Source organism: Motacilla alba, chromosome 8, assembly GCF_015832195.1.
Source record: "Motacilla alba alba isolate MOTALB_02 chromosome 8, Motacilla_alba_V1.0_pri, whole genome shotgun sequence".
Classification (NCBI taxonomy): Eukaryota; Metazoa; Chordata; class Aves; order Passeriformes; family Motacillidae; genus Motacilla; species Motacilla alba.
Genome location: NC_052023.1, coordinates 19181336 through 19197554, shown reverse-complemented (window position 1 = coordinate 19197554; position 16219 = coordinate 19181336). Strand labels below are relative to the sequence as shown.

At 38.5% G+C, this 16219-nt stretch overlaps 1 protein-coding gene across 2 annotated transcripts in view; it reads left to right on the top strand.

Moving 5' to 3' along the window:
* Positions 1-12242, top strand: part of OLFM3 (olfactomedin 3) — a 51038-nt gene extending 38796 nt beyond the window's left edge. For both annotated transcript variants that reach the window (XM_038144594.1, XM_038144595.1), the window contains exons 4-6: positions 818-1037; positions 7646-7752; positions 9449-12242. In XM_038144594.1, the coding sequence (XP_038000522.1) occupies positions 818-1037; positions 7646-7752; positions 9449-10126 (1005 nt within the window). In that variant the 3' untranslated portion in view covers positions 10127-12242. The remainder of the gene's footprint in view (positions 1-817; positions 1038-7645; positions 7753-9448) is intronic.
* The last annotated feature ends 3977 nt before the right edge of the window (positions 12243-16219 follow it).

The following is a 16219-nucleotide window of genomic DNA, read 5'->3' as shown; positions in this document are numbered from 1 at the left end:
AAGGGTTACAGATATTACAAGTAATATTGTGTATTCTGAAAAAGCTACCTGAAGTACTCTTCAGGTGAAAAATATTTCAATAGCATATTTAAATTCTTTAAATATAATCTGATAAAATTGATCTTTCAAGACTGTGAGACCACAAAATAGGTGCTAGAAAATGCATTCTGAGGATTACATTATGTTAAGCAAATATATATTTTTTTAACTGTTTCTGAAAGTTCACATAAAATGAACCTGATTTTCCAATTGCTGCTAGATTTAGATACCTAAACAATCACATAGCCAAGAGGTCTAGGGTTTTGTGGTTTTTTTACTTCAGAAGAAAAAGTTTTCTGTCATTGTGGCTGGAACAGAAATTAAAACTTTTCAACAGACATTGAGAAAAACAAAGAATTGAGCACTTTTAGGGAATGAAATAGAGATTGCCAGCTCACCAACTACATATGACTGCTCTGTAAACCAAGTATGATCTTGAACACTACTGTGAGTTCAGGCCTGTTCATCTTCTGATGAAAGACACACCTAGGGGTGGTTTATACACCCTAGATGGAAAGTCAGTGGGTTTGGTTCAGATAATTTGAAGATAACTTTTTACTTTCAATAGAGAGACTGTTCTCTCATGCATTGAATCTCCTGCATACTACCACTAATTCTGAGGCATCTGAGACTTTCACAGTAGACTAATAATAGATTTGCAACTAAAATAATCATTTTCAAGTTGTTTTAATAATCAGGCATAAATGTTATATTAAAGGAAATTTGGGGATTGAACTCCTTTAAACATCTCTAATTCACATATGATTGCCTTTAATAGGAGTTGAAAGAAAAGATGGATGAGCTCCTGCCACTGATCCCAGTTCTGGAACAATACAAAACTGATGCCAAGTTGATCACACAGTTCAAGGAGGAAATTAGGAATCTGTCTACTGTGCTCACTGGAATTCAGGAAGAAATTGGTGCTTATGACTATGAGGAACTACACCAGCGTGTAGTCAATTTAGAAACCAGGCTCCGCGACTGCATGAAAAAGCTCAGTAAGTTAACAAGTTCATGGCAAATTTGGTCCCTTGGCTGTGCATTTTGGTCCCTTGGCTGTCTCTCTTTAGAAAGATTAAGGTTTGGAGGGAGGGAGGATTTGTTTGTTTCTTTGATGAAAGACTGCATTATATTCTGATCTGTGCTACCCTAATAAAAGACAAGAATAACTCAACCTAAGGTCAGTTATATCATTCTAAGTACATGACATAATGTAATGCCTTACTGTATACAGAAGGAACTACATGAAAAATTATAACAGATAGCAAATTCAAAATCTGAGGTTTAAACCACCTGAAGAGTTACAAACATTCTTTCAAAAAACCTCAGACAGACACTGCTACTAGAATCATCTTTGGGCTATCAACATGAAAAAAAAAACAGTGAAAAGTAGAATGGAATCAGTTTTGAGATGTCCACATCATAACCCTGGCATCTTGCTGTATCACCCGAGAGGCCGCCACTCTGACTGTAATGTCTTTAGCCTGTAATATTAGTGTTAAGAAGATCTCCCATTCTCCAAGTCACATTACAATCTAACCAAACTTCACATCTAACTTAAAGAGACCAAAGTGTGATTTCTGCAGGATGCAGAATCCATTGCTACTGCTGCAGCAGGTTTACCTCAGGCCACCTCCACCTTGGCTGCTCCCGTGCTGCCTTCAGAAGTCAAACATTGAGCATTTTTGAAAATCAGAACTAGCTCAGTGTCAGCCACGAAAACTAAGGGCCTGAAGGATCAATATCCAGTGTCAGCCTCAACTTCCATCAGGGATAGGTAACCTGCTTTGCAAACACAATGCAGTCTTCCCTCTTCCCAGTCTATCCATGCATTTGGAGATTTCTGAATGGATCACTATTGCAACCCGGATAACTATGGCAAAAATAAACACTTCACAATTTAGTTAACACTAAACAATTTACTTAACACTAAACATAAATAAACTTGAAATTCCAAGGTTTAGGCCTGAGACACTGTGAACAGTGTCTCAGTTATCAAGTGCAGGATGTTTACTTTTAAATGCTACCCAGGACATGAAATATCTTCTTATCTGGATAAGCAGAGCCTCCTTATTTTTGTGACACAGTAGAATGAGAAAAATCTAGGTTAAGTTAGCCTCTTAAATAATTTATTTCTTTATTTTATTCTGGAAATAGCACAGTGGTGATGTGCTAAAATACATGAAAGACTTCTTCAAACAGAAATTTCTTATGATCCTGTTTTCCCCTCAGTACACGCACAAAATAGCACATTACTGCATTGACAGAAGGCAGTCAGGAGAAAACAGCTGTGTTGCAATACTGCAGGCAAGCAAGAAAATTCCTGTCAATAAACAGTATTTTCTGATAGTGAGTGTTCCAGTAAGTTATTAGATACCAAAAATCATCAGTTTAACAAGTATCTTCTTTTTCTTTGCTTTTACAGCATCTTGTAACAACAGTTAGTGAAGCAATGAGTGCGAGATATATTTTGCACAATGGAATTACTAGGTGTATTGACATCCTATCTATCCTGAATTCCTGTAACACATTCTAATCTCTTGATGTATCTAATTTTAAAAAAACCATTAAAATTATGTACATTAGCAGTAGAGAGAAAGTTTTTGTATAAAATAAATTATTAAGCATACCCATTAACAAAAGGGAGTGGACCTTCTCCAGATATAACAGATTCATTCATCTTTATTGGCATTATTCCCTGGTCTTAGATGCTTAAATGACTTTTATGGTCCCCTACTAATGGACTGGCTGTTTTTCTGGCCTATCCTTATGTGCCTTTTGGAGTACAAGCAGCCTCAGTTTGGCTTCCTGTGACTGCTGAGAGCTGGGCTGCCTGCTCAGATCACAGAGCATGAGGGGAAAGCAGCTTTCATGCCAGCACCTGCTTTGTGGCCACACTGGCCATGCTGGAGATGACCCAGCTGTGCCTGTCCATGCCAGCCTGATAGCCAGAAGCCAATGGCCCCAGTGTGCCACAGGATCTGGCTTGAATCTTCACAGATTTTGTTGCATTTCACAACACAATTTTCTAATCAGTGTATGCAATAGCTACTCTCTATTCTTCTCCCCAGCAGGTGTTTTTCAGCAGAATAATGCATTATTTATATTGTCCTGGCCACTTAAAAGAGTTCTTCCATCTGTACTGGCAATACTTTCAACACTCATTGCAGTACACTAAGCGGTTATCTTACTCTCACTGAGGTTTAATGGTTACCACAACAGTTGTGATGACTGAATTTTGCTACTTCTCTTTGGAATACGAGAAAATTCAAGATGAAGCTGCTGGGAAATTAGTTGACAAAACTTTTAAAGGGTGCATGCAGCTAACCACGTAGGAATAGAGTGCATGTGATTACACACACCCCAAATTCATATGAAGTTATGCATGTATGGATCCTTTGCTGATAGTCCTGTAAGTCATGAATATTTATAAGAGAATGCAGGTTGCATAAGATGCTTGGAACCTTCCTATTCTTGTCATGACATGTTTATGAAGTTGGGATAAAACTTACATGGATACCATTCATAGAAGCCAATACTCTGACATATAATTAGAGTAGATATATATATCGGATTAATGTCTAGCTGCATCTGATTATAAGGTAGACTCTGAACAATATTTTACAGTAACATTTTTTGTTAAAAATTCAAAAGTAGAATATTCTGTGTGTCCAAAGGAGTTCTGTTACATCAGTGGCATGAGGCATATTAGTGCAGGCATGAGACCATTGATTGCAGTGGTACTTCTACTTCCAAAGCATCCTTCCCTTTGAAATTTGAAGAACTTTACAAATATCATTTAGTATAAAACTGGGTAATAGAGATATAGGTTCTTATCCCTATTTTGTAGATGAAGGAACAAGCGGCCCAAAAGTATAAATGGATTTTCCAAAGATTACACAGCAAGTCATGGCTCTTATGCAGCAAAATCCAGGTACTTCCTCTCAGCAAACGCTAGTAACTATATTATAGTGCTTCCTGGATTCATATTATGCAGGAAAATAGACATATATTCATTAAGAACTGATTCTTCATTCACTCATTTTAGTATATTATGACAGATTTGACCATAAGCAGAAAAGTACAAGCAGTAAAACATTTGGAATGCATTTGTGCAAGTGCCAAAAAACCCTCACTTCATTTTCCCTTATTTCTTACCTACCAAAACAAAAAACTACCCATAATAATGATGCTTATGAACACTTCAAGAGAATGTTGTGGTTTTATTTCCCTTGCCCATCCTTCTACAAATGATACATTCAGTTGCTCTATATGGCAGCCACCAATATTCAGTCACATCACAGAGTATGGGACTATCCCTCCTTTTATAGCTGTTCCAGAACAGCTTCTCTCCAGCTGCACTAGCACAGCCTCCTCCTGGTTCTTGATCACTTTGGAGCCTTCCAGACACATTCTGCCTCATGTACTTTCACAGCCCACAGGCTGTACAGAAGTACATCTATTTTCTCTTCTAAGGGTCCCTTCATGCTCAACTTCATCCTTAATATAAATAAGTACTGGAAATCATGAACAGACTTACAAGAGTCCACTGCACAGAATTGTTACAGGAGAGGAATCAAGCCAGAAACTCCAGGATTCTGCATATGATATTTCCTGTACAGCTCAGGATCTAAAAAGACTTTATGATTGGGATTTTCCAACTAGTACAATCAGTTATGGCTGGAACTTGCTAATGTAGGGCAGCTGCATCTTTCAAAGCTAAGGAAAAGAGATTGAGGGCTTCTAAAAATCCCATTGCTTTTCTGTGGAACTCCATCTGAACCTCTTAAGGAAGGAAAAAAAAAGAAAGCCTAGAAGTGTCACATTTTTCTTAGAGTAACTGAACTTCTTCACAGGTGCTAGTATGGAGATATATTTGACCTAACTTTTTACTAGCATCTGGTCCTTCTGTCAGAGAAACTGCTATAAACCAAAACTTTTCATATGTTCCCTTCTGCCAGGAAAAAAAAAAAAAAAGGCACATCTATGGGTTTCTGTTTAATGAGGAAGGAAAAGAAAAATGGGACCTACTATAGGGCAGGAGGGGAAAAAAAATCCTTCTTACGAAGTGCTCTGTTCTGTTATGCCAAAAAGGAAAGCTTTGTCACATTTTCAGTCAGGTGCCCCCCAGCTATACAGCAGCTCTCCTAGGAGTCTTCCTTTCTTGCTCACTTCATGCTGTCTGGGAATAAGATTTGATCAGGAATACACCCTGACTCAAGCTGCTGATCATTTACCAGCTGAAGTACGTCATCTCTTTTCACATTGAACAGCGTCATCTCAATACATTTTGAAAGATTATTCTCTAAAATCATCTAACTCCTGTGACAGGGGTAGACAGCTCTATTCTTATAGTTTAAACTAAATGAAGGCTGAAGAGGTTCATTAATTATTAACAATGTGTAACTAACTCGTAATGAGCAAGCTATACATTCAGGATAAATACAATACAACAGAGGAACCAGTGTACTGACACTTCAGCACGCAAATCTATGAAATCTATTGCTCACTAACCCCCAAAAGCTCCTCACACACAGAGCAGCACCCAAACAGCCCCAGAGCTGTGTGCACCCCCTACAGGGACTCCAAACACTGCCAGCTTTTATCCCTGTCCTGCTGCAGCTCCGGGGCCTCGAGCTTGCTGTGTGCCCATGCTGCTCCCACCATGCCCTGGCACTGCGGAGCCCAGCTGGAGTGTTCATGCACCTGCCCTGCCTGGGCCCCCTGACACAAAAGGGAGCCTCAGGGAGCCCTCACATCTCTGACAGGGGCTCCTCCATAGGTTTTGCCCATTCAGAAGCAAAATTTCACAACTCATTATGAATCCACTTTTAGCTTCCTGGATTTCTTTTTTTCATAGAAGAAACAGTGCTTCAGATTCCAAATTCTTTTTACGCTTTCCCACTAATTGCAACACTGTGTTGAAAAGGCACCAAATAATATTAACATACCTTATGAACTCATGCATTCACTATGTTTTAATTATCCTAGAAACTACAAGTTCAGGAGTAATTGTTACACTGACTTCTTTCTATTTATTAGTTTTCTGATAACTCATTCCAAATTAAGTATTCCAAATTCAAACTCAAACCTTCAGAAGGGTTATCTCATGCCCATTTCTGAGACATTTACCAACAGACCACCTAAAAATAAAAGCCTTCACCTTGATAGGTTATGGTCCTCTACCTTTCAAGCTAATAGCAGTTCATGCTGCAGAAAAAGAGCGCTCAGCACTCAATGTGAGCAGCCTACCTACAAAAAATCCAGAATAAAAAATTGTGTCCTATCATAACCAAACATTAAAAAACCTATAAGATTCTTTAAAATGGGAAATTCCAAAAATATCTTCAAAATACCGCAACCTAAATAGATTGAGATACGTCTTTCAATAAGGTCTCTTAATTGACCCAGAAAATAGACACAGCCTACCCTGCTCATTGAGGTCTCAGCATGCATTCAGCATTCTTCATTTGCCACACAGCCAACTTCCCTGGCTGTGAACAAAATCTACCCAAGCAGCCTCTGAGTTTTCACCACAGCATTAACCCCATTCTAAGTGACCCAAATAGGCTGGCATGGTACATTCCTTTCCAGTTACAGAGTATAAAATTCAGGCTTGATGTGACCCTCTCTTTTGAGCTGAATAAATTCACTTTCAAGACCAGATACTGTTCATTTTCTACATTTCCTAGATAAATATGGTTATCAGTATAGCACAACCATGTAGCACAGAGAAGCACTTTTAAATTTAAAAAAATTGTTTCACTTCTTTTTACATTCTTTTCTTTAAAAACATGCTATTCAACTTAATCACACAGTGCACACCACTGTGTGATATTACATCTTGGTAAACACATGAATTCCACCAGGAGCTTGTTACTGAGAGGTATCTTATTAATGTCCCCTAAAATATAGATTTTTGAGTTGTTAGGAAGGTCAGCATCCGAGATGGTATTGACTTTCATTATTTCCTCCCAGGCAGTCAGATGGATTAGAAGCCAACCAATACAGCCAGACTTGCTAAATAATTCTCATACTCACTTTCTTCAGGCAGCCTCCAGTAAAAAAATAGCCATGTGTGTGTAAGCAGGGGACAGTCGGGCACAAGCTTGGAGTACAGCAATGTTGTGTGTACAAGCTCATTTTTGGGCTTGCCCTTCACCACCTTGTTACCCTGGCCAATGGCAAACTGAAACATCCATCAATCCCAGCTTTGTGCTGAACTTTCTGAGGGCAAAAGGCAGGGGGGGATTAGGTCTTCATTTCAATTATTATTAAATGTAATAGCTCAGAAGATATTTTACCAGTTGTATTTTAGCCTATGCCCAAACATCATAACTGTACTTTGAAGTAAGATGTAAATACGAAATGTAAATTACAAAGATGTAAAAGATGTATGTAAATACATACTAATAAAATTTTACATGTATATTTTTGCATATTTATATTACTCTTCAGTGTAGAAAAGTTCCTCCTCTGAAGGTGGCAATCAATCTTCAACATAAGCCTGAATCCCCTGGAGCCACTACGTAGTTTGGAGCATTTGGTCTTGTGCTCTGACGTCAAGGAGAGTTGTGCATTAATGCATTTGTTTTTTTGATTTCAGCATGTGGCAAATTGATGAAAATTACAGGCCCCATTACAGTGAAGATATCTGGAACCCGATTTGGAGCCTGGATGACGGATCCATTGGCATCAGAGAAAAATAATCGAGTATGTTAAGGCACTATCTTTGTGTCCTAGAGTCTTGCTTGCTTTATTTTAATCTTTTAAAAGATGTTTTCCCCTAGGAAGTTACATTCCCGAGCATGTTTTTCTACCTCACACTCAAACAACTCCAGAGAAAAAGCAACAGTATTTTTGGAAAAATATCCAAAGACAAAAGTTATCTAAGCACTTTTGCGCCATTTACTTCAAATTTTCAGGGTTGACAAACATCTATCAGAACTAATAACCCTTTTTTTTTTATTTCCTAACATATTTAATTTGGCTTAGGTTTTTTAAGAACCAGAGTAATCTAAAACCTCAACATATTTACCCAAGAACAGGACCCATAATGTAGCACTGTTAAAATTGGCAGGATTAGGCCCCATATAGGCTCTGGTCAGATCATTTGTTCTATCATATGCAAGTTTTGTTGTTGTTTTGTTATTTCAATCTCCAGTAGGATCTCAATTTGGCTACAGTTTTGAGAAGATGTTCTCTCCACCAGAGAGCTTTGTATGAAACCCACAAAATTAATTTTTTGAATACAGAAAAAACCAAAGGCGAAAGAAAAAGCAACAGAAAAATAACAATAAATAAAGATTTATGTGCAGCTCTCCCCTGCCCACTGTGTCCATGCAGGTTTGTTACTGACTCCAGAAATTCCAGTTACCTTTAGGAGAGCAACAAACTCTGAGAAACTAAAAAGAGAAAAAGGAAATTGCATGAAAGAAAAAAATGGGGGAATGGAAGCTGCATAAAGAACACTAAAAAGAAGTAATCATTCTGTTTTAAGGGGGAAAAATGGCTTTGAAACTCTACTGGTTTCATTACTATTGTTTTTGTTTCCTTTACTAAGAAAAGACTTTTTTCTTTGAATAAAGAATCAGCTGAAAAAAATTTAACCATATTTATTCCTAAGTATATCTCACATTTCATTTCCCTTCTCCCTCTCTTAGATTATTAGTCTCTAGAAATACTTTAAGCAAGTAGCAGCGGCCCAAACACTGAATAATCCAGAATTAAATTTCTCTCAAAATGCAGACACTGTAGTTAGTAACAGTTGCATTGAGAGTTCACCTGTACAGGTAAGTTTGATTCAGAAATTCAAGAGTTTCTCCTGCTTTTGTAACAGGAATGTGGGCAATATTGCACTTTCATAGCCTGCTGCACAGCTAAAACTTGCTTTCCTTCTTTTTCTGCAAAGTCTTTGTGTAGTGGTTTTGGTTTGCCAATTTAAGATTGCCCCAATTTTAAGATTTCCTAGCCAATGCACTGAAGAGTGTAGCAGGTTTCAGTGCTGGCCAATCACCCATGCACTCACTTCCTACTGTGAGATAGGATTTGGAGAAAGGCAAAGCAGGCTCCAAACTATAAAAGGGTATAAAGAAAATTTTATTAATAGTAACTAAAAGGAAAAAAAGTAGTGAGAATCAAACAAACCCTTCAGAACACTTCTCCTCACCCCACAACCTTTTCTTTCCCACTCAAAATGTAAAGAAAAAAACCTAAAATTTCCAGTCAGTTTACCACCTCTAAAATAGTCTTTCTTCAGTTCACTTAGGGAGAGAAGTCCCTCTTGTTAATGTTATGGAGACTTCTCCACAAGAGGAAAAAACATTGACAGCAAACCCTCATGCCGTATCATGATCACATACCACACTGTGTTTGAGATGGTCACTCCCAATCTTTGTTTCCTTTCCAGGTCTGGTACATGGATAGTTACACTAACAATAAAATCGTCCGTGAATACAAATCAATCGCAGACTTCGTCAGTGGGGCCGAATCAAGGACATACAACCTTCCATTCAAATGGGCAGGAACCAACCACGTTGTCTACAATGGCTCCCTCTATTTCAACAAGTACCAGAGCAACATCATCATCAAGTACAGCTTCGACACGGGGCGGGTGCTGGCACAGCGTAGCCTGGAGTACGCTGGCTTCCACAATGTCTACCCTTACACCTGGGGTGGCTTCTCTGATATCGACCTGATGGCAGATGAAATTGGGCTGTGGGCTGTGTATGCCACCAACCAGAATGCCGGCAACATTGTCATCAGCCAGCTGAACCAGGATACGCTGGAGGTGCTGAAGAGCTGGAGTACGGGCTACCCAAAGAGAAGCGCTGGAGAATCCTTCATGATCTGTGGCACCTTGTATGTCACTAACTCGCACTTAACAGGAGCCAAGGTCTACTATTCCTACTCCACAAAAACCTCCACTTATGAGTACACAGACATTCCTTTCCATAATCAGTATTTTCATATATCCATGCTTGACTACAATGCAAGAGATAGAGCTCTCTATGCCTGGAATAATGGACATCAAGTCCTGTTTAACGTCACCCTTTTCCACATCATTAAAACTGAGGATGACACATAATTTTATTTCCCTTACTCCTTCCTCCCTAAAAGCAGTCTCATTTGTGATTAACTCTAAAAGCATCCATCTCTCTCAGTTCCTTTTAATTTACATTTCTTTCTTCATTAAACAAAAGCAACATTTTGTACTATGTAATGCATCTCAAATATGGCTGAACCTGTCAAAAATGACCTGTCAGAAATAAAAAGCATCTTAACTCATGATTCTGCAAGGTCTATCAAGACCTTGTCTTGAAAAGCACTAAAGAGGATTTAAATGGCTAAAGACAGTTTTTAAAAGATTATGATCTGCCTTATTTTAGAGTCAGAGACTAATGGTGGCTTAAATGCATGAATGTCTTTTTTTACCTCATTTTTTTGTTTTAATATATCACTTAACTTCAGGAAATATTTCAGTAGTGTCAGACACATATTGCACATTGTATTTTTTTATTTATTCTGAAAGAAAGATTTAGCAGGAATTTAATTTTCTTAGACAAGATTTTGCCATCATCCAATTTCAGATGTGGTGCTGTACAGTATGTTTTTAAATCTCTTGCAAACATTTTATCAACAGTATGTATTTCTACCATTGTAACCACCATTGTGCAATTGTATCTCTTCACTTATGTGAAAGTAAACTAAGTACTATTTTTTATAAAATATATTGAAGCTTAATTGCAGTTCTGGCTATGAGTCAATTGAAAGTGGTAAAAATCTGATAAAAGGTTGTTATTTCTGAGAAAGACCAGTAGCTTCTCAGATGCACGATTTCTACTCTCAGCTTTGCTTCCTAGATCCCCTCTTCACCCGCTCTGCTTACTGGCATATTTCCAACTTTGAAGCTTCGTACCAGTTCCAGCTTCACAGTCATTTGCTCTGCTCTGCCTAGTTTTTATCTCCTGCTGCTGGCTTCTCTCTCTCTCTCTCAGTCTTTTTCTCCTACTTTCTTCCCTTCCACCATTTGACTGCCCTTGTTTATGCTTATCCCTGCTGTGACCTTTACAAGCCAGAAGCTGGAAGGGGCTGGTGTTCACCAGCTGAGAGTGGGAGTGCATCCCATATTTGTGCTGCTCTGGGGCACTGAGGAGCAGGGGTAAAAGCCAAGCTGCTCTCCATCTGCCTGTCTTCTTTTTCATAACAGGAGAGCATTTATCTGGTGACAAAACTCTTCTCTGGGATGACAGTAATCACAGAAAATACACTAGGGAAGGTGCAAAGCCCAGATGATCAGTGTGGCCCCCGGTATTCACCAAAATTCTTGTTAGAGAACAACATCAAGGCCAAGCTCATGCATAGAGGTTTGGGGCTTGCTGGCAGTGGAACTGCTACACGCAAACTGATGTCTTCAAGAAACAAATATTTCTGAAAACTGTGAGGGTTGCTGTACTATCTCATTAGAAACTGGGGGGCAGGGAGAGGTGTGCATAATTGAGAAAAAAGGAATGGGATGCTATGTATCTCTTTTGGCAAAAATAGAAAGAAATTCACATTAAGCACTAGTAATCAGACTTTTTTAATAGCTGGGCTCTAACATAATTGTAAAAGACAGGTTATCTGAAAAATTCTGTGAAAACTGTGTTCCTTACACTATCTGAGCTTCTATTTTTTATATCCTTTGAAATTGAAAAGCCAAATTTTTTTTTTTGCTGGTTTTTCCAATGTACCCGCTGAGATCACCTAAAGTCTCATTAATATTTTCATTCTTATAAATGTGTGTCTATATATGTTCACAAGTATGCTTTATAATACAAGCCCATGTGAAGCTGAACAAATGGCCTTATTTTTCATACCAGTTTCAAAACAAAAAAATGCTAATAAGTTTTCAAAAAGTGATAAAGGAGGCAAAAAACCTGAAAAACAAACAACAAATTACATTATAACATGACCAGAGAAAAGTTACTTTCTTGCTCCCATCTCCCCTCTCCTGTCTAGATGAAATGGTAGCTATCATCCCACACAATCAGTTACACAGAATTTGGACAGACTCAATTCAGCTAAACAGACAAATTACATCACTTCCTTCCTGTAACCAACTTTCCTGTATTGACAATGAAACCTCCTCTGTGACATGCGAAAATGTATATGACTATTCATTAAAAAGGTATTTCATGTTATATAGGGATGTTTTATGAAAATGGAGTATGTTCAGATTTTTATCAAAAGCCATAAAACAAACCTCAATCATTCCTCTGCAGAGTAATTTCAACAAAATAGAAGTTTTTTTCAACCAGTATAGCATTTGTGAAAACATTAGTCATTAGATTGAGATATTAAACTTCTTTCTACTCTATCATCATAAACTTGAAGAATAGTCACAATCACTTCATCTGAAAACAATGATTACTACTATATTTCTTAATATGAATTTCATACTGCGTAATTAGCATACATACAGTAGCACAGGTTGATAACAGCTCTTACAGTAAGATTACTCTCACCTGATTTCAATACCGTTTACAGGGTAATACACCTGTTGGTGAAAGGAAAGAAACACTACTACAGGGTGCTAGAGATGGATGGAAAAGAAGGTTAGGAAAAGCACCTTTGTAAGGTGGTTTGTCGAACCAAGATAAACCCTGCCCTTCTAAATTAGTAAAAACAGGATGGATTCCAGTATTTAAACATGAAATAACAGCTTCCATACAATCAATACAAAACATGGTGAGACATTATCAAGTAACACATCTTTCTGCTAAGGAGCACTTGTTTTTCTATGAATGTGTTGATCACCTGCCTTTTCAAAATTGGAAATTCCAAAGTCATATTCCCATAAGGCTGAAAACACCACACCTCAACATAAGCAGATTTCTGTTACAAGCTTTGCCTTCATAATTGGGCAGCACAAGCAGAAAATCTTTGTAATGCAGAAGCGACCTACAAGTTTTATAAGTGAAGCATATGCTTTTTATCATGCTAATGGGATACCAGTAGTATGTAGGGGAAAAAACGTCTCCCTAAACATGAGGAATTTAATTGTTAAGTCTGTTTCAGTATCTTAATGACCTCCTGTTTCAAGGGATAAACATGTAAAAGGACCGTGTCACTCCTCCACCCAAAACAGGACACCCAAATTTCACCAAGCTGTGCTGGCAGCAGAGAGGGATGCAGACAACCCCAAATCTACCCCAGGAACACAAGTCTGCCAATCCTCCAGGCATCCTGGCCTGAGGGAGCCTGAGGAAGGTGAACAATGCACACCTCAAAGGCCATAGCACTCTCCCTGGAATGGACTGACTACTCCCCAGGACAAGATGGGCAGAACAAACCTTCCCAGAGAAAGTTTCCTGCACAGTAATAATCTTCTGTAGTCCCTTCTGGCCTTTTGTGCCAGCCAGTAGCTCCCAAGTCTCTTGCTCTGCACAAAGGCTGTGCAGCCTGCCCTGTCTGTCACAGCATGCCAAGCAGACCCCTGGAAGGGTGATGTGGAGCCTCCCCAGCACTGTAATCACTCTAGCAAAAGATCAGTTTCAATTTGAAAAATTAAAAGAAAATGGCTGAGTAAGATAGATTGCTACAAGGTTTTAATCACAGATTGCTTATATCTAAGAATCCTCCTTTTCAGACAAGCCCAGGGGCCCTAGCTGTCACTCAGCCCAGCAGGCTGCATCCACAGCAAGGGCTGTTTGTTTCAAAGCACAGCCTGAACAAACCTGCTACCTGGTAATTTGTCATAATCAATTGCTTAGAAAATGCCAGAGTTGAGATGAACAAACCATTCACAGCAAATTACTCATCCAGTAAATTGTATCCTATTCCAGTTCAAGAATAGCCAGGGAACAGTCTTGATACATACTGCTGTTTGTGCCAGTGAAAATATTTTTTGGAAATCATTTGAATAAGCACTTCTTCCTACAAATCACCCGAGCATTCCCTGCTGTGAATCTTATATCCTTGACATGCAGAAGGCATTGCTAAGCATTTGGGCATCTTTTCCACAAAGGCAAATGAGGGCTGCAGATTTTGGGGGCAGAGCTGCATCCACAGCCTGCTGTGCTGACAATCTCCCTACACCACTAATTCCCAGGAGAGCAACTCCTGCACCACGACAGTGTCAGAAAGGCATTCCACAAGAAGCTCACACTCAAAAGGACTCAAGCATGCACTACCTTCCACAGATCAAAAAGCCAAATCCTGAAACTCACTTCTCCACCAAGAAGAGACCACCTTACTTCCAGAACTGAAAGCAAAGCCTGTTTCCTAAGCTGAACTTTCCTCAGTAATTCTCCAAACACACGATCATATACATGGACATCAACATGCAAGCAAATAAATTAACTATAAAATAATCCTAGAATTATAGAATAATGTTATTTTTTCTACAGAAAAGACCATTTTGGTTATGCAAAGATAATTTTTATGAGGGTTTCTGCATTCGCTTAATGGGAAACTGAGGAAAGACAGTTACACAGCACCAAGCTGTGGAAATTATACAAAAAAATGACTGGTTTGTATAGTATGGCTTTTGCCTAGCCCTAGAAAGCAGAGATTCTATATTGATGCAGTAGTTATGACCACAGATTCACTAAACTGAGGTGTGCAGTTTTCTCAAAACTGCAAGTACATAATCCTCCTGAATATTCTGGTATTATGATTAATTACTATTCTTATAATCTGTGGACTCCTGTTGTGGTCAGTCAGTGTATTTAGTAAGCATTTCAAGATAACTTCTACAGTGCTACATCTCTCTCTTTTTCCTCTGAAGCCTCTCACACATGTAGCACGCATTGTGTCAGGCCATGAGGGTTACCAACACAAGGGATACATCTTTTCTGCAGCTCTCATTTCTCAGGAGGGATTATTCATAAATGTAGATATTGACCCCTGATATCAAAACTCTGTTTCTTCCAATACCACCTCTGGAAGAAATCCTCACTCTTAAAATACAAATCATTTTTATTGATTTAATATGAAGAGGAGTTGCACCAGCTTTTCATAAAAAAATATCCAGCCTCTTAAAGACCAAGGAAGGATATTTGTGTCAGTCTATGAAATATAAACATGGAAGAAAATTCACATTTTCTTAGAATCAGAAATTTCTACTCAACTCATATGCTTCTTGTCAGTTGAGCATCAGCAGAAGAGCCCGTGGACTTTTCCTGTATCTACTGCTTTAGAACATTCAATTAAAGTAATTGCATTGCAGAAACATTTTAGCAGTCCAAGTGAAACAAAGCTTCCTCAGGATTTTGTTTCAAAAAGTGGCAGAGTTTTAAACACAGTCCACTATAAATGAATACAATGTTTATACCAGCTGCATTCTGGCTCCACCTCTGCATCCAGTGTACAGAAGCACCATTTTCCCTAGAAACTGTGTGACTGATACACCATGGCAGCACAGGAAAGTTTATGAAGACACATGAAAATGACAGATAACAGCTCAGATTTGACATCTCAAAACACAATCTATTTTACTTTGCCTTTTGTACAGAAGTTTGAATTCCTATTTACACAGTTCTTATAGTGAACATAAACAGGAAGAACCCACTGGGCCAGAAATACCCGTTTTTCCCTCACGTATTATCAGCCACATACACAAACCACTCCAGCTTGTTTTTCTTTATATTTTCTCTTCTTTTTTTTGGCTCTAATCATCTTGATGTTCACTTAAACCTGCCCCAACCCCTCTCATCTTGTAGTATGTTTAATGAATGGCTGTTCAGATAGAATTCAAAGAGCATAGAAGATTTATAGTACAGCAAGTTTCACTTGGAGAAGGTATAAATTTGTTTTTCCAGTTTCCCTCTAGCATGCCCATAAAACTGCCTACAAGCAATACTGATTGTATATCATGGATTGCTCTACAGAAATAATTTAAATCAGATTCAAGATAACTTTCTTCCCTTTATTTTAAAGGAAATATTTTGTTTCATATCTGCCATGACAAGAAATTCATTCAAATTAAATTCATCATTGTCCCCAGCAGGTTTAGACATCCATTTCTCCTTTCTGGATGACAGCCTCAAGGTGGTCAGCAGCACTTCCAACTCCAGGAAATCAGGTCTCACAGTAATTGAGTGTGCACGCTGTCAAAGGTGCTTACACCTTTCGAGTTAAGCTCCCGCTCTGTGTCACACCATGCAAACAGGCCATTTATTTAGGCTTCCCTCGTCTC